Source organism: Pogona vitticeps, chromosome 3 (assembly GCF_051106095.1).
Source record: "Pogona vitticeps strain Pit_001003342236 chromosome 3, PviZW2.1, whole genome shotgun sequence".
Classification (NCBI taxonomy): domain Eukaryota; kingdom Metazoa; phylum Chordata; class Lepidosauria; order Squamata; family Agamidae; genus Pogona; species Pogona vitticeps.
In genome coordinates, this window is record NC_135785.1 from 172,378,370 (window position 1) to 172,403,178 (window position 24,809).

General features: G+C 39.8%; 3 protein-coding genes across 11 annotated transcripts in view; 2 read left to right on the top strand and 1 right to left on the bottom strand.

The window, feature by feature from the left end:
• The window catches only part of LOC110085445 (histone H2A), a 113,165-nt gene extending 110,585 nt beyond the window's left edge, over positions 1-2,580 (top strand). For 4 of the 8 annotated variants that reach the window (XM_072994494.2, XM_078390305.1, XM_072994497.2 and 1 more), the window contains one exon: positions 2,042-2,580. In XM_072994494.2, coding sequence (XP_072850595.2) covers positions 2,042-2,450 — 409 coding nt within the window. In that variant the 3' untranslated portion in view covers positions 2,451-2,580. Of the gene's footprint in view, positions 1-818; positions 922-1,721; positions 1,827-2,041 lie in introns of those variants that run through there. The other 4 variants (XM_020805639.3, XM_020805640.3, XM_072994499.2 and 1 more) reach the window with 4 other exon arrangements.
• Positions 2,581-5,147: 2,567 nt separating this feature from the next.
• Positions 5,148-8,050, top strand: LOC110085439 (late histone H2A.1). Its single transcript, XM_020805634.3, has 2 exons — positions 5,148-5,279; positions 7,425-8,050. Exon 2 carries the CDS (start codon positions 7,433-7,435, stop codon positions 7,829-7,831), a length of 399 nt encoding a protein of 132 aa, XP_020661293.1. The 5' UTR covers positions 5,148-5,279; positions 7,425-7,432; the 3' UTR covers positions 7,832-8,050.
• Positions 8,051-10,123: 2,073 nt separating this feature from the next.
• Positions 10,124-23,300, bottom strand: NMS (neuromedin S). Of its 2 annotated transcripts, XM_072994488.2 has the most exons (11): positions 21,541-23,300; positions 20,370-20,425; positions 20,009-20,059; positions 19,230-19,289; positions 19,095-19,121; positions 18,948-19,001; positions 16,664-16,738; positions 15,491-15,526; positions 14,270-14,311; positions 12,989-13,039; positions 10,124-10,278 (listed from the first exon to the last, which is right to left on the bottom strand). In XM_072994488.2, exons 1-10 carry the CDS (start codon positions 21,710-21,712, stop codon positions 13,001-13,003), a joined length of 612 nt encoding a protein of 203 aa, XP_072850589.2. In that variant the 5' UTR covers positions 21,713-23,300; the 3' UTR covers positions 10,124-10,278; positions 12,989-13,000. The 2 variants fall into 2 exon arrangements, with proteins under 2 accessions (XP_072850589.2, XP_020661292.3); XM_020805633.3 differs by lacking the exon at positions 16,664-16,738.
• Between the last annotated feature and the right edge of the window lie 1,509 nt (positions 23,301-24,809).

Genomic DNA, 24,809 nt, shown 5'->3' on the forward strand with positions numbered 1-24,809 from the left:
AGTCCATTGGTCTACATCTGCTTTGCTGGACTCTCTCACAGTGATAAACGTCTCCCAACTGAACCTTGAGCTCCCCTACCAGGGCCAAGTGCTTTGGTTCATATCCAATGGATCTGATCCTATCTATTTAGTTATTTAAAATATTTTTACCCTGCCTTTCTCCTCAAAAGAACCCAAGGCGGCTGTGGACCCTACTGAGAATTGCTGGGAGGTCCTGCCAACAGAGCATGCTAAAACCCCGAAGGTCATACTGACCCCAACCCAACTGAAAAGGTGGAGATGCCAGAGAAAGGTTAAAAGGCTTCACCAGACTTGCCTGGCACTTGTTATCACTGGCCCCTTGAAAATAGTTCCATGATAAAAGTTTTATTGCTTATGGAATTCTGTTGGACTTTCTTTATGACCATTGCTGCATCTAGTGGGTTTCTCAACATCCACATGTCAATGGATGAACTAAACAGTGATAGTTGTCCACTCTGCTTTCTTCCTGCCTTCAAGGGTTACTCACAGTGCTGCAACCTATGAGTATTCTCAGTACTGTACTCCTTAGCAATATTGGTGTCTGTGTGTCGCAAAGAATCCCCTAGCGTTCACCCCACCCTGAAGATTGGGCACATTTCTGTGGCTCTCAAGAAGGTATGGCAAGAGTAGGAAAACAAAACCTACCAGTTATTCACAACAGGATTTCTCAAAAACAAATGAATTATTTAAGGTGAAACCAATACAGTTCAAGTCAGAAACTTCTGGCAGAGTGGACACAGCTGAATGAACTCTCACTTTAGCTCCAACTTATAGAGGGGTTTTTAAAAGACTCACCACACTTTGCAAGGAAAGAGGAGATACGTGGCTGTCTAAAGAACAGTAATATAAGTAGGAATAAGAAGGGAGGGTTTTTGTTTTGCTGAAGGTAACACTGATATGGTTTGTGTTAGCTTAAAATGTAAAATAAATATCCTATGCTTAAGTGGCAGGTTGTGCATGTAAATGAAATATGTGAAAGTTTCTCTTTAGAATTATCTAATACTTATTTTAGTGCATATTGTATATATGTAAATGTGTCAGTTAATCATAAACAGAAGTCAGTAACAACTTATCTACATCAGTGACCATAGAGTCTATTGACAGCAGTTGGTTTAAGCTATTTAGTGTACAAAATGCAATAGTGTATCTTGCTAAAGTTTCTGCACTCTGAATTGCTGTTAAAAGTATTAAAAGCCGGGGCTCATCGTTACTATCTTACTTGGACAGTCCTCTGGATATCACTTCAAAATATTGCTAGAAAGGTTGAATTCATAATACAAACCATTAAGCCCTTCAGGTTGGGTATCAGAGAGGCATCAGTCATAGCCATTACATTACAAATAAGACTGAGTGTATGTGTATACAGAGAGGGAAACATGATTATGTATTAGCTGGATATTGTCCCTTTTAAAGCAAATACTGGAAGTTCTTTTAAAGTAAGATTACATATCCCATAAGTAGGCTAACAATGCTAGTATCCTTTTATGAGAGCTGACTTTTTCTAACATCATTCTGCAAATCTGTAGTGGGTCACAGAGCTTTCCCTGATGTCTCGCCAGTGGCAAAGTTCTTTAGTTTACTTAGGTTACCCTAGTGCAGTTGGATGGCTCTAAAATGTGTGCTTGCTTTGTAGAAAACCACCTGCTATCGACAGTGGAAAAATGAAGAATGTTGTTGTAGGTCAGGAGATAGTTCGACCCGTCTCTTGCTTGTAATAAATAAAAATTCACATCTCCAGTCTCTGGCCAGCAGAAGAAATAAAATAGCTGTTTAGAAGAGGCAATTTCAGCAGGTGCAACTTTCATGTAAGCTACACGTGGTAGAATTTCTCTGTCCATGTAACTATTAAAAGCACATGCATCCTGTCCCTTATATAACAGATTGGAAAGGCTGGTCCAGAGAGTAAGGCCTACTGGAATAGCGTTTTGTTGGTTCTTATGGATGTCACCTGGGCTTCTGCTGTGTCATGATGACCCGATGGAATGGAGGCAATAATAAAGATTCCCTTCTCTAATTGTAGGTACCACACAATGTCTGGACGGGCCAAGAAGCTAGCCAAGCCACGGACAGCTCTCAGGAAAAACAAAAGTGCCGCTGCCGGCCTGCAGTTTCCGGTGGGGCGTGTTGCTCGGTTTCTGAGGCAGGGTAACTATGCCGAAAGAGTAGGTGTAGGTGCCTCCGTGTACCTAGCAGCTGTCTTGGAATATCTGACTGCTGAGATCCTGGAGCTGGCGGGTAACGCTGCGCATGACAACAAGAAGCAGAGGATCGGGCCCCGGCACATTCAGCTGGCCGTGCGGAATGATGAAGAGCTGAACAAATTGTTTGCAGGAGTGACCATTGCTGAAGGAGGGGTCCTGCCCAACATTCACTCCCTGCTCGGTCCTAAGAAAACAGTGCCCTTTGCTGCTTCCCAAGAAGAATCATAGGGATCTAACTCGTCATCCCATTTAGTTTACTGACTGATTTGGAAAATGGCTTTGTCACTTGTTCATGGCACTTTGCAGAATCACATTTTACTGTCTTTTTTTATAGTAATAAATTTCCACAATGTGAAAACTTGATTATGGTTTGAAATAATGAAAAAAATAATGACCAAATGGTGCGATTATGCCACAAAATGAGTCCTTTTTTCATAGCAGTTTTGCATGTCTTATGATAGCTGGTGTGACATCATGTGCTCTTTTTCTGCATAGTCTGCCACAGGGAATTTAGGTTTTAGATCAAAGCTTGGCAATATTTTTGTGACAACAACTTTCCAGAATCCCCATCCGGCAGCCAAGCTGGCTGGATGCTTCTAGTAGCTCTAGTCCAAATAAATAAGTTTTCCACTCTCTGTTCTGGAGATATTGCTTTCTTAGCATTTTAAAAAAGGAATCTAGAGTTTAATGCAATTTGTATTAAATATTAACACATGGGGGTCATTGGATTCTAGAAGTGATGGTAAGTGTACCAGGAACTTCTCTAAATTCTGGGTCTGATGCCACACTGGGGGGGAGCAGTGTTATTGCTCGCTGAGGTGTTATAGGATTTGTAATCCAAATGGCAACTTTTCCTACTCTTGCCCAAGTCTGTGGATACCTCTGCCTTGTGGCTGGGTCTTGTGATTTTGGCTACCTTTGTATGAGCAGAAAAAGATATCAAGCAGCAACAGTGATGATCAAAGTGGCAAAGACAGTGCTACTTTTCAAAGGGCCTGATCCTTCTGCTAACAGAATGAATGACTGTAAGGGATTGGGGTCCCATTATTACGTGCATTGATACACGTATTATGCCACTGTTTTGGTCAAAAGGTAACTGTTTTGACTTCTCTACCTGATTCAATCAGATGCCCATTCATGTATGGGGCAGATTAGAAAAAGGACCTCCATTGTGAGCCTTGCCACTAAGAATCCCAATGGAGTTAGTTGGCTACCTTTAGCTCCTTGTTGCTGGATGAGTGCCATCTCCACCAGCGCCTCTCATTTCAGATATTAGCCAACAGAGCAGTTCTGCCAGCCAATTGTTCTGTTAACAGGTGTCTGAGAGATCAACCAACCTCCCTAATTCTAATCTGCTGTGGATGGTGGCACATAGTAGAGGTTCAGACTGCATTGAGGTGGTGTAATCCTAACTTGAAGCTGTGCTGGGTGCAGAAGGTCAAGACCAGGCAGAAGCCCAATTCTTCTGGTTAAACTGTCCCTCTGTTAGCAGAGCTCTCTTCTGGGGCCAAAGGTGCCCAAACACCAAGGCACTATCTCACACATATGTATGCATAAAGGCTGGCAGACTCTCACACAGAGGCCCCTCTGTCTCTGGTAAGAAGGCAGGCAAGAGTAGGCTGATTGGAGAGAATATGAGCTTGACATGCATGGGGCAGTGTCCCACTTACTCTGATGGGGAAGGCATCACTGATTTATCTGTTTATTTAGGAATGTATGTTTTGCCTGGGGAAGGTAGGCAGATCTTTAGAGGAACAGTGCTAATCTTAAATACAAATATCAGCTTTAAAAACAAACATTATATTTGAGTTTTGCATGGCTCTTGTGTTCATCTCACTGAAAGATTTGAACTTCTCTGTCTCCCACGGACTAGATCCTAGCTTTCAGAACCTTCCTCTGCAACTCCTGTCTAAGTCCAGCAGGATGTATGTAGTATCAACATGCCACCATGAAACATTCAAAGTTGATGTTCGGCAAATATTTTTATAAGTGCCTAAGGGAAGGAACATCTTTCACTGTTAGCTATCCTAACAAAAAGGTCTTCTCATTTTGTACTGCTTTAACAATTTGCTTAAGATGGGGTGGAAGTGGGCTCTGACCAGCATAAAGAGTGACAAAATATTGGACCTGCAGTTCAACAGCATCATAATAGCCACACTTTGCTTATCCTGGTAGAGGATTTCTCTGGAGGTATTCAAGGGAAACTTAGACAACCACCTGGCAGATATCCTTTGATTTGTATTCCTGCATTGAGCAGACGATTGGATTTGATGGCCTTATAGGCCCCTTCCAACTTCACTATTCTATGATTCTAAGATATTCATTATTCCCCCACAGCTGAGGAATTTATAGCCTTCAGTTGTTGTGAGTTACAGCTTCCATGATCTTTGGCCATTGACCCCATCTCCTGAAGCCAGTGGGAACGAAAGTTAACAACATCTGGAGAACCACAAGGTCCCAAACTCTGCTGCAGAGTATGGTGCCACTATTCCACCTAGTTATACTGCCAGCTGTACATGTTTGATTGAAATGCATGGCTCTCTCTGAAACGCCGCCTCCCCAGGGAATCAGATGAAAGAAACCAGCTGGAACATCCCTCAGTCAGCAGACAACCATCCCGTTATAAGATAAAAGTAGTTTACTAGGGAATCCTGAAACCCCTTCTGAGTGTCCTTGCCTATCTACTAATTGCTGTAGGTTGATTGAGTCAAGTTGGTAAGGCCATTCCAGCTGAAAAGAAGCCTACTAATGAGCTTGCAGCTGCTGAGAGCTTAAATGAGAAAACGCAGACCGAGAAGGCTTTGAAGGGAAGGAGTTTATAATATTCTTAGATAATTTCCAGAGGCAAGAGTCTTACCATTTATACCTTCTTTTAGTCTGATAGTGGTATAGCATTAAGTAAAATAATTTAGTCTCTTGGCGAGAAGAAATTTCCCCTGTGTTATCACAATAAGACCCAGACAGAGGAATAAACTGCCTTGAAAGAAGTGGTGCAAAGAAAGCTTTGGGTGATAGAAATACAGAGAATTTTCCTGCATTTGTGACACCTCGTAAATAGTAAGTTTCTATATACATTAACTGTTATATATGGGTGACCTCTTGGGCCTGATAAGTGTTGGTAGTGCAGTTACTGATAGCTATTTTAGTATCCTGCCTTTCCCTACCAAGCTGAAGGCCATGTAGGTGCTCCTCTTGCTTCCTATTTTCTCAAGGGGTGTATAAAAAAGGGTGGCTGGACCAAGGTCCCAGGGGTACATCTATGGGTGATAACAAAGACAAACCAATTCTGACATTTCTTTACCTTTGCATCAAATCTGCTCTTACTCACCTTCTATGGATGTTGGTGGGGGAACAGGGATAGATATTTTTAAAAAATTAACAGTAGTAATACTTTTTATTCGGGCAGCCCCAAATGCACAAAAACTGTGTGCAGCAGTTTGCTCTCTTAATCAGCCAAAATGTTTCAAAAAAAAGCAGAGACGAGAAAGTTACATCCAGTTTAAAAAAATCTAATTCAATTATGCTATGTTGAAGGGAAGCATTTGAAACAATTACAATCCACAGGCAAGGGTTGGGGTGCACCTTTATTTAGACCAGTGGTTCCTAACCTTGGGTAATGCAGGTGTTCTTGGACTGCAGTTCCCAGAAGCCTTCACCACCAGCTATGCTGGTTGGGGCTTCTGGGACTTGCAGTCCAAGAACACCTGGGTTACCCAAGGTTAAGAACCACTAATTTTAGACCACTAAAAAAATCACAAACATGGGCAAACTTTTGACCATGTACAGGAAAGCTAGCTCATATGTGCAATTTCTATAGTGGTTTAGTAAAGGTATCACCAACCCTGGCCCGTAGGTTGTGTACCAGGGCCGTGTTCCTTGCTTGTTAAACATTTGAATTGCTGTTTAAATCTACATTGCATTACTGCAATACTTCTATGAGAAACTTACCGGAATGAAAATGAAAAGTCTGATCCACGATTTTCCTCCAGTTAGCCTTCTTCAGATTAACTCCACAATCAAACACACAGTTTTGAATAAATATCTATACATTTGTTTTACTTAACTGGAATATAGATGGGTGTTTATTTTATGTTTATTATTTACATTTACCCAGTCTCCCCTTATAAGGTCCACAGCTTTCCTTTTCTTCCTTTCTTTTCCTTCTTTCCTTAACACCCTGTGAAAAGTGGGACAGAAAGACTAGGACAAACTCATTCATTGTGTATGAACCTTGAACCTTAAGTTCTAATAATCCAAGCTTCTAACGACATTTTTTATTTTACACTAAATAAACACATTTCAAAACCATGTTTACAAAACATTTCAGATTTTTAAAATTCATTCCCATCCGTCTTAATATAAATAAGGGCAGCAGTAATTCTTTTTTTGTCCTTGGGTTTCCTGTGTCCAAAGAAGCAGGTTATATTTATGAAAACTCACACTGAAATAAATTTGTTAGCTTTAAAGGTACTACAATAATTCTGCTTCTCTTGTTACTGAAACGGACAAAGAGAACCATGTCTGAAAAAACCCATGTCATTGCGGTTTTTTAGATGAACTAAAATTAACCAGACCTCAACTTTAATAAAACGTAAAACATTATTATACTTCTAAAACTGCATTTTGGTAACTCAATATTTTGCATACATTAGAAAAGTGAGACAAAAATATACTTTGTAAAGTATCAGAGAAGATTATCTGAAATTTTCATAAGGTTATGTTCTTTGTTTTCTTTCGGTCCTTTCTTTACCTTGATTTCAGGTATTTCTGCAACATTTTGAAGTCCTCCAAATTTGATAGAAAAAGATTGGTTTCAGTAATTGGAGGATAATTATTATTTTTAGAAATTGGGGTAGGGTGAGGGAGCAATACCTAATTTCAAAAGCCCCTCTAAAACAGCACAACCACAATACTTTTACCAACTTTATTCTGGAGAAATGTTAATGCAAAAGTAAAAACATAAAATGAATTTAGTTGCCTTTTCCCATTCTATTAAATTTCCAACTCCATTCATAACTTCATTATTTTTTACTAGTTCCTATCACTGCCGGGTTGGGGGGGAAAGCCCCACAACCCATCACAATTTGGGCTTCAGGTTGTTGTTGTTTTTAATGGCAAACAGGGTCAGGTTTAATAAATGATTTCAGAGCCTTCAGTTGCTGTGTTCCCTTGAAGCAGTTCACCTTCTCATTTTATCTGCAGGTATAACAATGTCTGGACGTGCCAAGAAAGCAGTGCAGACAAAGAAGACCAAATCTGTAAAATCTGGCCTGCAATTCCCGGTGGGCCGTATTGAGCGATACCTCAAACAGGGCCACTATGCAGATAGAATAAGCACTGGAGCGGCTGTGTATTTGTCAGCTGTTTTGGAATATCTGACTGCGGAGGTCATAGAACTGGCAGGAACGGCTGCGCATCAGAACAAGAAGCAGCGGATTGGGCCCCGGCACATCCAGCTCGCTGTGAAGAATGATGAAGAGCTTAACAAGTTGTTTGCAGGAGTGACCATTGCCGAAGGAGGTGTTCTGCCCAATATCCAAGCCCAGCTGCTTCCCAAGAAGACTGCAGCTAAAGAAGCTGTGGAAGATACTCGGTCACAAGAATTCTGAAGCCTGCTACCTTTTGCTCTCTTATAAGAAGGGATTTGTAAGCAAAGCTATTGGGCTTTATAAGGATCTTAGCATTAAGTGATGTATACCCCTATTATCTGTTTACCTTCTGACTTAAAAAAAAATTATAACTTTATAAAGTGTCAAATGTAAAGCGAATTCCAATATGGTTTTTTTAAAAATGTTAAAATAAAGGTCAATTCTACACTGCACTAAAAATGTCATCCCTTTCTTCTTCAATTTACTATGTGCCCTAATTTAAGCAAGACACTTCCTTTTGTAGGATTCCTTTTCCCAAACATTTCTCTGCATCCTAGAATAAACAATCATACATACTGCCTCCCCTTGCTGCAGTCAGAAAGGTTTTTGTTTCAAAGCAAAATTCCCCACTCTATGCTGGCAGATGGTTTCTGGGAATTTTAGTCTGAAAATAAGGTTCCCAACCTCTGTCCTGCCCTGTTTTCTGCTTTATAACTTTGGAGGGAAAATGTCCTAGTTATAGAGGATATGTCATTTGCCTGTCAGTCAGGTAGGGAACTTGGTGCCCCTCTATGTGTTGGACTGTGTGTGTATGGCATGCTATTAATGTGCATCTTGCTGATGGGGATTCTATGAACTCATGGCTTCTAAAAATGTCTGTCATTAACAACTCTATTCAAGTCTTCCCAACTGCGGCTTGTAGCTTCCTTTATTGACTCAACAGGTCCTATGTTGGGTCTTCCTCTTCCTGGTTAACGATTAAGCTGAGGTACAGCAAATCTTAAACTATTATGTGATTTCTTTGTTGTCCATACTAAAGTGAATGTAATTCTTCAGTCATTATTTTTGTCGTCTTAATGTTGAACTCATCTGCTTGTGCACTTTCTCCTTTAACTCTCCAGATCATCCAGATATGTGCTATTTTCTGCTAGTAATATGCTGGCATTTGCATATCTCAAATTACTGATGTTTCTTAAATTTTCGCTCTTTCTTCATCTGAATCTAACATATGTTTCCCTGCATTGTGTTCTACAAATGGGAGATAGTTTCTTCATATTCTACCTCTAAAGTAGCTTTTTGTCCAGTGTACAGATTACATATCAGAATGGTCAAGCATTAAGAAATATCCATTTTAGAATTATCTAAATTCCTTCCTGAGCCATACAGTTGAAGTTCTCAGCTGGGGGTGTAGCATCCATGAGGAAGAATGGCAAAGAGGTTGAGTGTGGATATGGAGCAGTATTCTGCTCTCTGCTCAGTCCTTCAGATGTTTAAGCTACTGCAGGATACTGACAAACATCACAAATTACTAAGGGATATTTAGGAAGGATCTCAACTGCTGGAAACTGGCAGAAAACATTCCTATCCAGCTGAATCACTGGAGTCACTCGAGGAGGCATCAAGTTGATTACTTCTGATAATCTGAGGTGAGAAGTTTGGAGAGAGATGAGGCATAACCAAGTTGGACTGACTTAGTAGGTGTTACACTCTGACATCTAACTCTGCAATCCTTTGATACCTGGTTTTGTTATCAGTTTGCTCATTAGTAGAATGTTCTGTTATTAATTTTGCCAGTTAGTGAAATATATCAGAGAAATCAGCTGACAGGCATGTGCTTAGTGAACACTGGAAAGGCACATATATCTTGGCCATCACTAAACTTCAGTGTAGATTGAGTTCCTGGAAGGTGCTGCACAACAGCTGATGCCCGGGATCTCTCTTTAGGAGATCCCAGCAAGCAGAAGGGGCATGAGGTTTCTCTTTACAGTATTATTGCCCTGTACTTTCTGTTTTACATGTCGCTGTCTCTTTAACAGAGTTTTGTGCATTTTCCTCCATTGATGTGTCCACTGTCACCGAATCCAAAAGAGCTCCTGGTCACCCTTGACAAGACAGAGGATTACTATTTGGGGATTAAAGCACTATGATAGCACTTTTCAAACATTTGAAAGGCTGTCATGCAGAGGAGGGGCAAGATCTGTTCTCAATCATCCCAGAGTGCAGGACATATAACAAGGGGCCCAAGTTAAAGGAAGCCAGATTTCGGTTGAATATCAGGAAAAACTTCCTAATTGTTAGAGCAGTATAACAGTGGAACCAGTGATCTCGGGAATTGGTGAGCACTGCAAGACTGGAGGCATTCAAAAGAAATGTAAACAACCACCTGGCAGATATGTTGATTGTATTCCTGCATTGAGCAGGGGGTTGGACTTGATGGCCTTGTAGGCCCCTTCCAACTTCACTTTTCTATGATTCTATGAAAGGAGACAGGAAGGAAATGTTGGAACACATGCAGAAATGATACACACATAGTTCAGGGCTGCATGTTTATTATATGTACCATTATGCCAGAGAGATACAGCAGATTTTCTTTAAACAGAGGACTAATCATAGTCTGACATTTCTTCCCATGGTATAAAGTGATGAAGCATGGAGGCCAGTTCATGGACATCAGCTTCCACTGAAATCTGAAAGAAATGGCTACATTTTAATCTGAAGAAATATAAACACTGCTGGTAGGATTTCATTATGCACTGCAGCCTTCCCATCATGAGTAGAGGTAGGGGGGCTCATGGTCAGAGGATGTAAATCCTTTGCTGCATGCAGTCACTGTGCTAGGAGGTGGGGTTGGAGTTACTCACTTTTCCAAGATTTAAATTAGAGATGAACAATTTTGGAAAGTCTACTGGGCAAGTGTCCTCCCTCAGGACCAACAGTGGCCTTGAAAATGAGTAAAAGGAATGGGGGGCAGAGTTGTTTGTAGCTTCATGTCCACTTCTGCTTTCTTTTTTGTGTGGATATGGGCTTCCTGGGGGGCATGGGGAGCTATATCCCATTTTATTCCAAAACTTCAATTCCTGGTGTCTTTCAAGGGTGGAAAGGGATATTTTTAAACATTAGATATTTTTCACTTGTAGGGGACACCCAGGTGGAATACACTTACCCTTGCTTTAAAACAAAATGCTATTTTAAAATATTAGGAAGTCAGCTAGTATAAATTACATTTCTTTGGCTGAACTGACTTGCTGTTTAAAAGAACAAGTAATCCATGGGAATATTTATGAACTGGGCTTTATGTCAGATTTAGCTCATAGGTGGTTCTGGCCCTAATGCATCGCTCCACCTTCTCACCCCCATCCCTTCACAAGACAACTGCGGTTGAGGAGGAAATAAAGTTTCCATTGGTGTCCACAGATGATTTTTGGGAGGTGGTTAAGTTTAACTGTAATGCGCACTTAGCTGCAGAGCCCCTAAAAATCTCTACTGTGTCTTGTAGGAGAACAGCTGGCCAAGATTGCACAGGGAATGCGTGGTTGATTGGGATTAAGTATATTGCTACCTGTATAGCCTTGGGCAAGTGCAGAGTCCCAAAGCACCACCAGGAGGAGGGACAGATAAACCACTTCTGAGAATTTTATAACTTGAAAGGCCTGGCCATGGACACCATAAATTGTAATCGACTTGACTGCATATAGTTATTATTACAAATTACTACTGTACAGAGGTATTTGAGGCAACAAGGAAATGGAGGGAAAGGCTTTATTACCTCATGAAGCTGCATCCTCCTCTACAGCAAATAAACTGTGTTTCAAACATTTGCTGTCAGCGAAAGTTTCTAAGTCAAATTTCCCTACTTTTGCAAAAAGCATAGAAGAAGAAGTAGGAGCATGTCAGATTGTTAGGGAAGCCCAAATGAACAGAAAACTGGGGACAAAGAGCATAGATGCAGCAATACAATGGCTTGGGTTTTGAACTGTTAACATTGGATTTTAATGCAATCAATTAAGACCTCTGTAAAATCAAACATAAGCAATAATCCCTTTTAGAACATTAGGAAGCTCACTTCTTGGAAGCACTGTATTCTTATAAAGCCTTTTGCTCAAATATCTTTATAAAAATACACCTCTTTAACCCCATCCATTTGAATGCAGCTCATTGCCAGCATGTACAGTGACTCTAATGCACTTGCCAGATTATGAAACGGGCATGCAGATGCATGTGGTGAAGACACAGAGGGTGTCACAGTCCTGGCAACAAGAAACCCAAACACAGTTGCAATAGTGTGATGAGTAGTGTGTGAGTTTTGCCATATGATTGGAGAGGGAGATGAAAACCAGCCTCAGGCTGCTGTTCAAAGCTGTTAAAGATTATGACAGCAAGGGCTGATTGAGAAATAAGACTGCATGGATAAATGCATGGGAGAACACAGTGGCACATGTGTGTCAGTGGGGTCAAGAAGTTTGTAAAACATGCTATCCACACCGACATGTAAAACATTTCAATTGACCTGAAGGAGGACAGAGACTTCCAGTTGAGACACCATTATTTCCACATGTACAAACAAATATTTATATAAAACATTTATAGCTGATCAGGCTGTACACAAGACTATAGAGTAGACTGGTCTTAAAAATTGTATTAGAAATCTAATGTAACTGCATGTAAATAAGCAAAAAAGCACAAAATAATACAATATTAGTAATAAAATAATAAGTATTCTCAAAAAGAATATCAAGATGTGAAATTAACTTGAAGAACTTGTGAAGCAGGCAAACAAGTTTCATCTTTCTATGGCTCATTTAACAGATTTAGTAGCCCTATAGGATATACAGTAGTCTGTGCCAGCTAGCAGGAATAAAACTACACATAAAGTGTTCTTGATCCCAGTTGTTAAGGGTTTACGTTATTGGTCCCTCAGATCTGCATGCAGAGGATATTCTGTTAGAAAATGTACTACAGTATGTCCTCCATTTTAGAGCATCTCGCTGAACAATGCCTGTACCATGTTGGTCCATGTAACATCCCTGAATCTCGTTCAAGTGTAGTGAGTTTAATCTGCATTTAGTTAGCAGATGTATCAGCTCATGTGTGCTAATGATGGACAAATATGGGGGGCAGCTTTCTAAAAGTCCAGGAAAAGTCTTTGTATATCCTTTGGAGCTGCAGATAGCTACAGATGCCATGGCAGTCTGGATATCAATATCATATAATCTTTTAATGGTATCTTTTCAAACTGCCTCGTATCCCCTCCTGTGGATGTAGGCTGGGGAATAACCCAGCTTCGATATAGCTGTGGATAACTTAGCTGCCTATGAGTTCCTTACCATGTCTTTAATGAGACCAGCGGTGAGGCCATATAGTACACTATACAAATATTATAGTTGTAAAAGAAATCACCTTTTGGTTGGTTTATTCACCTCCATTATCCACCGTCCTTCCATTCCGAGGCTGAAAATATAAAATGCAAAACAAGGAGGATTCATTATGAAATGAATCTTAAAAATGGAAAGATCTTTTGCCAGCAAAAGCAAGCATTAGAAAAGAATTCAGCTCTGTCAGTACATCAGCTACTTCCTCAGTTTGAAAGGAAAGAGTTTACAAGAAAAAGAGCGCCTGTGCACACCTGTCTGAACAACAGCTCGACCATCTGTCCAGTTTCTGTATGCTTTGAACTCGACTGAGAAAGGGAGGTGGGCATGTGCTTCATTTTAATTCATCCTTCCCCCCTTTCCTGTTCAGGTGGCCTGTACATGGTTTCCTCCTTGTTCTGGGACACATCCCTTGGCAGCATACCAGTTATCTCAGTGAAATGATGAGGAGACAGGGACAATTCTGTGCTAAACATGACATGCCTGCTTAAGACTGCAGTTCCAGACCTCGGACCAAGTGTTGCTCAGTGATAGAAGCTAGTAAGGCATTCCCAACACTGGAACATGTTTGTTCTTCCTAGAGGCTCATGAAACTAAATGACCTACTATGGCAGACCATGTGTACTTACTGTGTTAAACACATGAGCTCAGAGTGGGGCTAAGTTACACAGCTGCAGCTCTTCATAATATTAATTACCTATCCCTTTCTAAGGTGGTCATGCATATTACCTGTAGAAAGACCATGGCACATGCAACACTGTGTGAATAGGCTTCTGCATAACCCAGAGCCTCAAATGTTAGGAAATCTAGACTGCATAGATGCCTACCCATGCAAGCCCCCACTTCTATAGGCTTTCCTACTATATGTGTGGACACTATAGTATGTGCATAGTACCAAGGGGCAGGACTACAGTATGTTCCATGTTCATGGCCCCAGGTCACGTGTTAATTAATCCGGCAAGAAGAACAGCCAGTGTTAGAAAACCCACAGTATAGACCACTGGTTCTTAACCTTGGGTTACTCAGGAGTTTTGGACTGCAACTCCCAGAAGCCTTCACCACCAGCTGTCCTGACTGGGGTTTCTGGGAGTTGCAGTTCAAAAGCATTCGAGTAACAAAGGTTAAGAACCACTGGTATAGACAATTGAACTGAATCAATATTAATAACATATAGCAATTCAAATTTTGAGTTCATAGTTAAAATATTAAAATTGCACTCTTGATTGCTTCATATCAATAGGTGATACAGCATATGGTTCAAAGTGGGTTTTTGTTAATAACAGAAGCAAAAAAAAAAAAAATTAGATACCCTGAAAAGGAAAAACGGTCGTCCCAAGGTGTCCAAGCCATCCTGTAATATGAAAGAAATAAAGCAGACTTAACAAGAAGTTTCTCAAATGAATACAGGTCAGCATTTTACCAAATATAACTCCCTACAGAGGCAGCACAACACCTGGTCAATGAGGAAGAGGATTCTGCAGCAGGCAAGGCTTAAGAACTTCCCTTCCAACAAAAGTGATTTACAGTGCATTCTTTCACACATCTAGTCAGAAGTAAGTCTCCCTAAGTTACACACAGTTTGTTCCCAGGCAAACATTTATAGGTGCACAGCAGCTGCCTAAATGTCTTTGATAACTATAGAATCTTCAGGGACGCACGGACCTTTGTGGAAAGGAGAAATCCTGAGATGGTCATTTTTCCTCTACTAATAAGAGGTGGGTTAGCACTTGAGCTGCACAGTGCCTTGAATAAACAGCAGTGCTATGCACATAATTTGGAAAGTCTCTGTATCCTTCAGAGAACCTTGTCACTGGCTGGAGGATGATGGGCCTTTTCCAAGCTCTGATCCAGAACACAGCTGTTCCCCTGCAAGATACTCCCGGGTGGAGGGAGAAACTGTGAACTAAATGCCTCAGGGTGGAAAGCCATCACAGCGTGTGCCGATTCCTCTCTCCTATTGACATCTGTTTTGGAAAAGTAGAAGAGTTCCACAAAAAGTATCTCCTGTTGCAGATGTTTGCATCATGCTTATACAACTATCAAGATGTTAGACGGAATTCCATTTTTAAAAGATGCAGTTTGTGTCATGAGACTGAAATACATTGCCACCAGAGAAGGTTTAAATTTTTTTTTCAGAAGCATTAAAACTGCCCAAACCTATCTAATGTTGTTTGAACATTCTAAATATAATATACTGCCCTCCCCATCTTTCAGACTACAACTTCCACTAGCCCCATACAACATGGCTAAGACTGAGAATGATAGCAGTTGTTTCCCACAAAGCATCTGGATGGTCCTGGGCAAAGTAGTTCCAAAACAAATGTACATGCAGAGGAAAAGAGCTAGCTAGCTAGCTAGATTGCTTGACAGACAGAGACAGATGCAAACACAGATGCCCTCCTTTCTATTTCTTTAATATCCAATTTACCTGTGCTTCACTATGTGGGTGGGTGCGTGGGAACCCTGATAAACTGAGCACTAAGAACTAGCAAGAATCTGTAGAAATAACAATGGCAAATTTGCAGCCTACCTTCTTTGTTAATTCTGCAGCAGTCATTTGTGATTCCTGCAAGAGGACAAGGCATGTCAATTTCAGAACCTTATCAAATGCTAGTAAGTTGCAGGCTTTCAGTAGAGTTTAGTAGACTACTCCAACACTCTGTGTCAAGCCCGAGTGCTTGAAACACAGAACAAGCAATGTTAGAAACAGAAAAAGAATAATAAACAAATTGGTTTTCTATGAAGCCTTTCTTCGATCAGGCATGCTTCTGTCTCTTTAACTGAAATGATACAGCCATGCTCTTGAGCACAACACAAACACCCAAATGAGAAGTTTTAAAAATCCTAGTATTGATTCAAACAGTAAGGTTTTATTTCTACTGCAACATTGTTCCTACAGCTCTCCAGACTTGCCTCACTGATGTGTTAACTCAAGTCAAAAGCCACAGTTGGCAATTTACATTGCTGCATAGGTTATTATTTGTTCCTGTTCTACACAAAGTTTTCCATGGATGTCACCCAACAAAACTATTCATTACAAGTGACTGAGCTGGAAACTGATCATCCCAACAACTCAGGTTGTTGCAGGGCAGCATGCTCACATGCGTAAATAGCTTGAAACTTCAGCATTTAGGATAAGAACAGGAATGTTAACAGAGGATTTGAAGTCTCATAGGTTGGAAAAGTGTCACTTTTACATTTTTGGACACTACCAAACATTTCCACTGGTGTTAGCTAAGGGGGATTAATCACATTAGCTTTTATTGCTGTGACTCAGTTCAAATGAATATGAGAACCATAATTAATAATTGTATACCATCAAGTCAATTCTGACTCATAAGTTTTTCAAGGTTTTCTAGGTAGAGAACATTCAGAAGTGATTTACTATTCTTTTCTTCTGGAGGCACCCTGGGCTTATGCAGCTTGCCCATCGAACTCCCAGCCTCCGGCTCTGCAGTCAAAAACTTAACTCACAGAGCTATCCAGCCAGCATATGAGACTCATGGGGGGATGGAAATGACAAAATGTTTTTGAAAAATGGAAAAAGAGAGAAGAATGAAAGAGGAGTGGATAATGATGACGTCGGTTTTTTCCATATTAAATGCTCACAGTTTTAACGCTGGAACAATGGTGTTTTAAAAGCAACAACAGCAGATGTGAAATTTTAGTGCCACAAAAGACTATGGAAGAAGGGATTGCATACTGGATCAAGGAATCTTTTCATTCTTCTCTCCGAGATCTTTGGAGCAAGGCTCATTAAAGGATGCACAGGGAAATACTATAATAAAGAGATATCATGAATACTGGCTTTAGACAGGCCATTTCTAATACCTAGACGCTGGCTAACTGGCTTTGACAACTGATATTCCTAATATATCAACACATTAATTTCAACACCCCAATAAACTCATGAGTGCTAAGCCATTCAAAAGAAGACATTAAGTTTGGTGTAAACTTCAGCTACAACCCAAAAGATCGGTTAGGCTTCCCCATTGGTTTCAATCAGTTTGTTGTCCCCACTTTTATCCCAGCAATACCTGTGCCTTCCAGAGATGAACCATATAGAAACTTAGGTGGTGCTAATGCTTGGCTGCTGTTGTCACATAATCAGCAATAACACTGTTTATGTGCTACTTCTGATATTCCATTGACCATGTTGTTGTACCACAAGAGTGTTAAATCAGTTGGAACAGATAGCCTATTCTGTCTCTTTGTAGAAAGCCCTGTTAAATTAAGTGGGACTTAACACACATAGGATCATGCATAAGAGTAAGTATATTTCAGTGCACCTCCTTTGTTTTAATAAATTGAATCATCATTATTAAAGCAGAGTATTTCTCTCTCTCTCTCTCTCTCTGTCTCTCTGTGCATATGTGTATTATTCATACATACATACATACATACATACATACATACATACATACATACATACATACATACATACATACATACATACATACATACACCTATACATGCATACACACACACCAACGCACGCACACATGTATATATAGGTATATGTATGTATGAATAATACACACATTCAGATAGATAAATTCCATAATAATAATACTAATAATACTAATAATACTAATACTAATACTAATACTACTAATACTAATACTAATACTAATACTAATACTAATACTAATACTAATACTAATACTAATACTAATAAGAATAAGAATAAGAATACTAATACTAATACTAATACTAATACTAATACTAATACTAATACTAATACTAATACTAATACTAATACTAATACTAATACTAATAATAATAATAATAATAATAATAATAATAATAATAATAATAATAATAATAATAATAATAATAATAATAATAATACTTAGCAATAGTCAAAATAATTTAAGTAGTTATTCAGTATTTACAACCTTTTCTTTCAGGAAAAGTTATTGGTACGGCTTATGTTAGTTCAACAGATTTTAATGTTATATTCTTTGCCAAATTATCTCCAAGTCATATTGTGATACCAAGGAAATCTGATGCTACTGCCAATGGTTGAAAGCCCCATGAGGCTTATTAACTCACATGCCCCAGGATAAAGCAAGTTGGCAATTAATGACCTTTGGGATATTTTTTTCTGATGGCTTTGGAATTCCAGTACACTGAGAGTTAGCTGTAGGGCTAGCAGCATGCTTAGGGGTATTTCATATACAATTCTTGTATTTCCTTAACTCATCAGAAATGCAGTTACTTCTGCTTCTTGACATCATGGTTCTCAGTATGGAACTTTTTTGTCTGGTACACAAAGAAACAAACCACAATAGATTTATTAGGACTGTAAAAAATAATTCTGGCTATTTTTGCCTATTAAAAAACAACAACTGAAGGGCAAGTGGCTGATATCTGGGAACTTCATTTACAACTGGAAATGCCATAGAATGCCTACCTTATGAATATAGTTCTAGGTGAATTCTGCTTCAAAACATAACTGTGGGGTAATGGTTCCCAACCTTGGGTCCCCTGATGTTCTTGGACTAAAACTCCCAGAAGACTACACCTCTAGCTGTGCTGATCAGGATTTACCAACAACAGTAGTCTTGGAAGGGACTCTGTGGATAATTGAGTCCAGCCGTATCAGAGAAAACAAGTGGAGAATCAAACTTCCAACTTCTCTACTGAGCAGTTCATTTCAGGGAGCTGTAGTTAAAGAACATCTGGGGGGCCCAAGATTGGGAACTACTGCTCTAGGGCAATAATACATCCTGTCCAGGTGTATGAAAGTGGAAAAGGTTTTATGGTTCCTCAAATCATCATCAATGAACATTAGACATACACTGGTATATACTGGGGAGGCATCCTGCTATTTTTTAAAATATGATTTAATGTTGAAAGTACACACACGCACTGTGGATTTAAGAGACTGAAAAACATTTTAGTACATAAGAAATTTTCTAGTGTACTATTCTATATCATTCTGTATGTTGTAACATATAATGTGATTATATTAACATACTAACCCCATCTTTAAGTGGCTGTGTTGGCTCTTGAGCTCTGGAGTAGTGAAATAAAAACTGCATAAAAAGAGCTATTTTAGTATATTACATTGTATAGAAAAATAAATATTAAGCACATAAAGTCTACTACTAAGAAAAATAAATACTTACCCTTTTATAAATTTCCTGATTATTCTCCTAGTGAGGATAATGATGCCGACATTAGATTATGCAATAATGAACTAGTATGTAACAGCATAAATACTGTGGCAATGTTTTCAGGGAAATAAAACGATCAGGTCTTACCTCCTGTATCTTCAAGCTATTAAACATGGAGTTACAAAGATCCAGAACCGAACTAGAAACCTATGAGATAAAAGCATACATATATATTTTAGAATTAGTCATGGTGGTAGAAGTGTTGGCAATTGTGGTTGTGGTATTCAGTTTACATGACTTAGACATACAGAAGCAAATCTTTATACATTTTAAACTGGCACATTTACTTTTAAGTGGCTTAGAAGTCGTTTGTAACATAATATGTCAATATAACGAGCTTGTGGCTCAGGGTATGTCCAAAATGTCTGTACAGTATACATCAGTTTTAAGAAGGGGTAGCAATATTATCAGTAAATTGTATAGAAGTCAAAATAAGTGAATGGCTGATTGTCAATAAGCAATCTTAATACTATTTCCTTTGGTGTGGAATTAGGGAATGACTGGATAACAAAAATCTTTCTCTTGGATCCTTATAGAGGGGGCAGAACAAAAAATAGTGGAGTATGTCTTCTATCTGGTTGCAGCGGAATACACATTTGCGTTCCGTACCTGGAATTCTTTTGCATCTCCCTTTGAGATATGCAAAGGGCATCTGCCGAAATCTAAATTCATTGAAGGCTCTGTGAAGCTGTGGGAGAGACAGTGCCTCAAAATAGTCTGGCCTTTTATGGTTGAACTGAAGTTGGGGATACCACCTAGAGGACTGGGACCCAAAAACTGCGGCTCTGTGCTGGGAAGAATCAAAGTCAAAGATCCAGTTCCTCAAAGTGTTAGTGTGGAGATAAAATAAGTGATAATATATTTACCTGGGGTTGACTGGACAATTCTGTCCACTGACTGAAACAAAATGCCAGTCTCTGAAACAGAAATAAAAACAAAACCATATATATGTCTGTAATGTAAAGCAAAGTTTTTTTTTCTAAGCTTATATTAGTAACATTCTCTGAATTTTTTTTTTAGTTTCCATGTATACCTAAGTAGCACATTTTGTTCCTACAGCCAGGGCAGGAATACAGTAACTAATCTTTACAGTTATATATATATATTGGGAGAACTCATCCTTCCTTCTATAGCAGCCATTGAATTCACCCATTCCATAAGATGTGATGTTCTGATATACAGTATGCTTCCAACATAAGCATGGGCAATATTGAAAAGGTTATGTACCTCACTTTTTGGAATGTCTGATTCATCTAGATGACCAGCAAAGGGATGAGGAAACCCTGTAAAAGTAAGACGGCAAGGACACATGAGTATCATTAAAACAGAGCTGATAAGCACAACAGTCAAAATCATCATGGAGATATATATATGAAAAATCCTTGGCTTAATATTGCATAAAGTACTGCAGAAAATTTAAGTGTTGCCTTGTCTTTGAACTTTGAACATGGATTTTTTATTTTTTTAAAGAAATTAAAGCTATCCCTAATATCAAAAATAAAAGAGGCATTACAAAAACAAATAGATGAGGCAAACAGAAATTTCTTAAAATGATTCAGCAACACACAAACATGCAGAAAAATCTAAATATTTTACCCTCCCCACAAATAATGCACAAGGGCTGAAGTAGAATGGACTCAATTAGATTTAGATAAGTATTGACTTTCCATCCAGCAACTGATGCAATGAGTCTACTCCTAGTTGAAACTATGAATAGAGTACTGACCACTTCGATTAAACAGGCAATGACACTCGTCTTCTTGTTTCAGCACCTTGGAAAGCATCACAGGTGGCTGCGTAAGTGACAGGTTGAGCAACACCTGGTGCTTTGAGGTAAACATCAAGCCCTAGCTGATCACGTGCAATTGCTGCTGCAGCAATGATTTAGTGATTAAACTTTAGTCTGTAAATTTCAGTGAAGTTTAATTTTCCACTACCTAGGTGTCTGGCTATCTTTTCATTCATAGTTTTTTTTTTCAAAGTTTAGTTTCAGATAGGAAATGGAAGAAGCAGCCTACTGGTGCCCCATAGCTTCATCTGGCACCCCTTTCAGGCTGCATCTGTACACATCCCTAGAGAAACAAAGGATCTTGTGGCACCTTGAAAATGAACAGGTTTGGTTGGGTGCAAGCCTACATGGACTTCTGGTTGCTTCCTCAAATGCATTGCCAAGTGGGCTGCATTCTTTCACGCTGACCAAGAATACTAAAAGATGGGTAAATAAAGGCTTTTATTCTTTTACAACCGGTCCTGGGAATTGAAAAACACAGGGTGGCTACCAGACGCTTTACTGTTTTTAAGGTGTATTGTAAACTGCCTAGGGAAATATACCTAAAAGGTTGATACTTCGTCACCTTAAGCACACAAAATAAGCAATAAGGAAAGTGGGTTTTCATACCTGAGGCAAGCTGTCTGATGCACATATAGTAGATCAAGAACTTCATGGGGAAGGAAGGAGGGCGCTGATTCATCCTCAGTGGCCCAGATGGATGCAGGCTGCTAGGATGGAGCTTCTGCATCTCTCCTCCAAGCCCACAAGGCAGTGAGTTTGCTGCTGCCCAGACTTTCATCTGACTTTGTCCAAACTCGAGAGGTGTCCTTATTTGTAACAAATCTGAGCCCCACTGGAAGGAGAACCAATCAGCACATCACAGGACCCTCATTTTCTCATTAAGTGTCCAACTGAGCCTTTACCTGAGAAGCAATTTTGCCCTGATCTTTTCAGCGCAAAGCAATAGCAGCAATTAGTCAAGTCTCCAACAAGGAGACTACGCAGGATGAAAGAAGCCTGAATGATGTGGATGCCAAAGGCAAATTAAAAGAGAAGAAGGGGAAGCAGATGCAGAAGCAGCAGAAGTTAAAGGAGAAGGGAGAGGGAGTGTTGGGTGGGGGGAGAGAGAAGGCAAGGTCATTGTGTCTTGGCAAGCCGGGTGGTTCGCTTCAAGGTTCTGCCAATGCAAAGGCTGGTGAAAGGTTGTGTGTTAAAGGTAGTATGTTTGTAAAATAAAACAAAGCAAAACACAATGCTGTAAATCAATATACAGCGCTTCAACCAAATCTGTTGGATACTGTCCTGAGGAGGAAATGGATATTAATGGGCGAATTCAGTTCAGACGATTATCATATCTACTATTGTGGGCAAGAATCCCATAGAAGAAATGGAGTAGCCCTCATAATCAGCAAAAGACTGGGAAAATCTGTACTGGGATACACTCTCAAAAATGATAGAATGGTTTTAATATGAATCCAAGGCAGACCTTTCAACATCACAGTAATCCAAGTTTATGCACCAACCACCAATGCTGAAGAGGCTGAAACTGACTAATTCTATGAAGACTTACAACACCTTCTAGAAGTGACACCAAAGAAAGATGTTCTTCTCATTCTAGGGGACTGGAATGCTAAAGTCAAAAGAGAAAAGGAACGACAGGTAAGTTTGGCCTTGGAGTTCAAAATGAAGCAGGGCAAACGTTAATAGAGTTTTGTCGAGAGAACAAGCTGGTCATCACAAACACTCTTTTCCAACAACACAAGAGGCGACTCTACACATGGACATCACCAGATGGGCAATACCGAAGAAGACGTGGCAAGAATACACAGACAAATTATACCAGAAAGATTTGGATGTTCCTGAAAACCCAGAAAGTGTGGCTGCTGACCTTGAGCCAGGCATCTTGGAGAGTGAAGTCAAGTGGGCCTTAGAAAGCATGGTTAACAACAAGGCCAGTGGAGGTGATGGCATTCCAGTTGAACTATTTAAAATCTTAAAAGATGATGCTATTAAGGTGCTACACTCAATATTCCAGCAAGTTTGGAAAAGTCAACAGTGGCCAGAGGATGGGAAAAGATCAGTCTACATTCCAATCCCAAAGAAGGGCAGTGCCAAAGAATGCTCCAACTACCGCACAATTGCATTCATTTCACATGCCAGTAAGGTTATGCTCAAGGTAGGCTTCAGCAGTATGTGGACTGAGGACTCCCAGAAGTACAAGCTGGATTTTGAAGGGGCAGAAGAACTAGAGACCAAATTGCTAACATGCACTGGATTATGGAGAAAGCCAGAGAGTTCCAGAAAAACATCTACTTCTGCTTCATGGACTATGCAAAAGCCTTTGACTGTGTGGACTACAGCAAACTATGGCAAGGTATTAAAAAATGGGAGTGCCTGACCACCTTATCTATCTCCTGAGACATCTATACATGGGACAGGAAACAGCAGTTAGAACTGGATATGGAACAACTGATTGGTTCAAAATTGGGAAAGGAGTACGACAAGGCTGTATATTGTATCCCTGCTGATTTAACTTCTATTCAGAATACATCATGCAAAAGGCTGGACTGGAGGAATCCCAAGCCGGAATTAAGATTGCGGGAAGAAATATCAACAACCTCCGATATGCAGATGATACCACTCTGATGGCAGAAAGTGAGGAGGAATTAAAAAACCTCTTAATGAGGGTGGAAGAGGAGAGTGCAAAAAATGTTCTGAAGTGCAACATCAAAAAAAAACTAAGATCATGACCACTGGTCCCATCACCTCCTGGCAAATAGAAGGGGAAGATATGGAGGCAGTGACAGATTTTACTTTCTTGGGCTCCATGATCACTGCAGATGGTGACAGCAGCCACGAAAGTAAAAGACACCTACTTCTTGGGAGGAAAGCGATGACAAACCTAGACACCATCTTAAAAACCAGAGACCTCACCTTTCCGACAAAGGTCTGCATAGTCAAAGCTATGGTTTTTCCAGTAGCAATGTATGGAAGTGAGAGCTGGACCATAAAGAAAGCTGATAGCCAAAGAATTGATGCTTTGGAATTATGGTGCTAGAGGAGACTCTTGAGAGTCCCCTGGACTGCAAGGAGAAAAAACCTATCCGTTTTGAAGGAAATCAACCTTGTGTGCTCAATGGAAGGACAGATCCTGAAGCTGGGGCTCCAATACTTTGGCCATCTCATGAGAAGAGAAGACTCCTTGGAAAAGACCTGAATGTTGGGAAAGTGTGAAGGCAAGAGGAGAAGGGGACGACAGAGGATGAGATGGTTGGACAGTGTCACTGAAACTACCAACATGAATTTGACCAAACTCTGGGAGGCAGTGGAAGACAGGAGGGTCTCACATGCTCTGGTCCATGGGGTCACGTACAGTCAGACACGACTTAACAACTAAACAGCAACATTGCATAGCTCTGCATCCCCAAGGGTGATAATGTCATTAACAGAGGCAAACTGCAGTTGATTAAAAGTTATTTTGGGATGGACATGACTTTTACACAATACGACACGTTTCTGTGCACCCCGAAATCACAGAAGGAAGTCTTTAATTAGTGACAATTTTCCACTGCTTCTGACATCATCACTGTTGTTCCTGGGGAGCACAACCAGATTATAGCTATTATGTTGAAACTGAAATAATATGAAATATTACATTGGTGTAGGTTGTTTATTTTTCATTGAATTGGCTGTGGATGAAAATCCACTTAGATGTCTTATATTTGAAAGCGAAGACAATATGATTAGATAAAAAAGATAATATGGTTCATTTCCACAGAATAGGTTTTTTCCCCACTTATTCCATTTCAAAGACAGGTGGTGAGAATTTGGAATGTTCAATGTCATTGTCAGCAACCCATCCGTTTAATGAGCTGACGTTTTACTGAATAAATGAA

Coding starts and splice junctions, on each gene's coding strand:
- LOC110085439 (XM_020805634.3), top strand. CDS start 7,433: ATGTCTGGACGTGCCAAGAAAGCAGTGCAGACAAAGAAGACCAAATCT.
- NMS (XM_072994488.2), bottom strand. CDS start 21,712: ATGAAAGTCTGGGCAGCAGCAAACTCACTGCCTTGTGGGCTTGGAGGA. Junction 19,002..19,094: donor ATCAGGAAATTTATAAAAGG/GTAAGTATTTAT, acceptor CTTTTTATGCAG/TTTTTATTTCACTACTCCAG. Junction 16,739..18,947: donor CACAGCCACTTAAAGATGGG/GTTAGTATGTTA, acceptor TCTTTATTATAG/TATTTCCCTGTGCATCCTTT.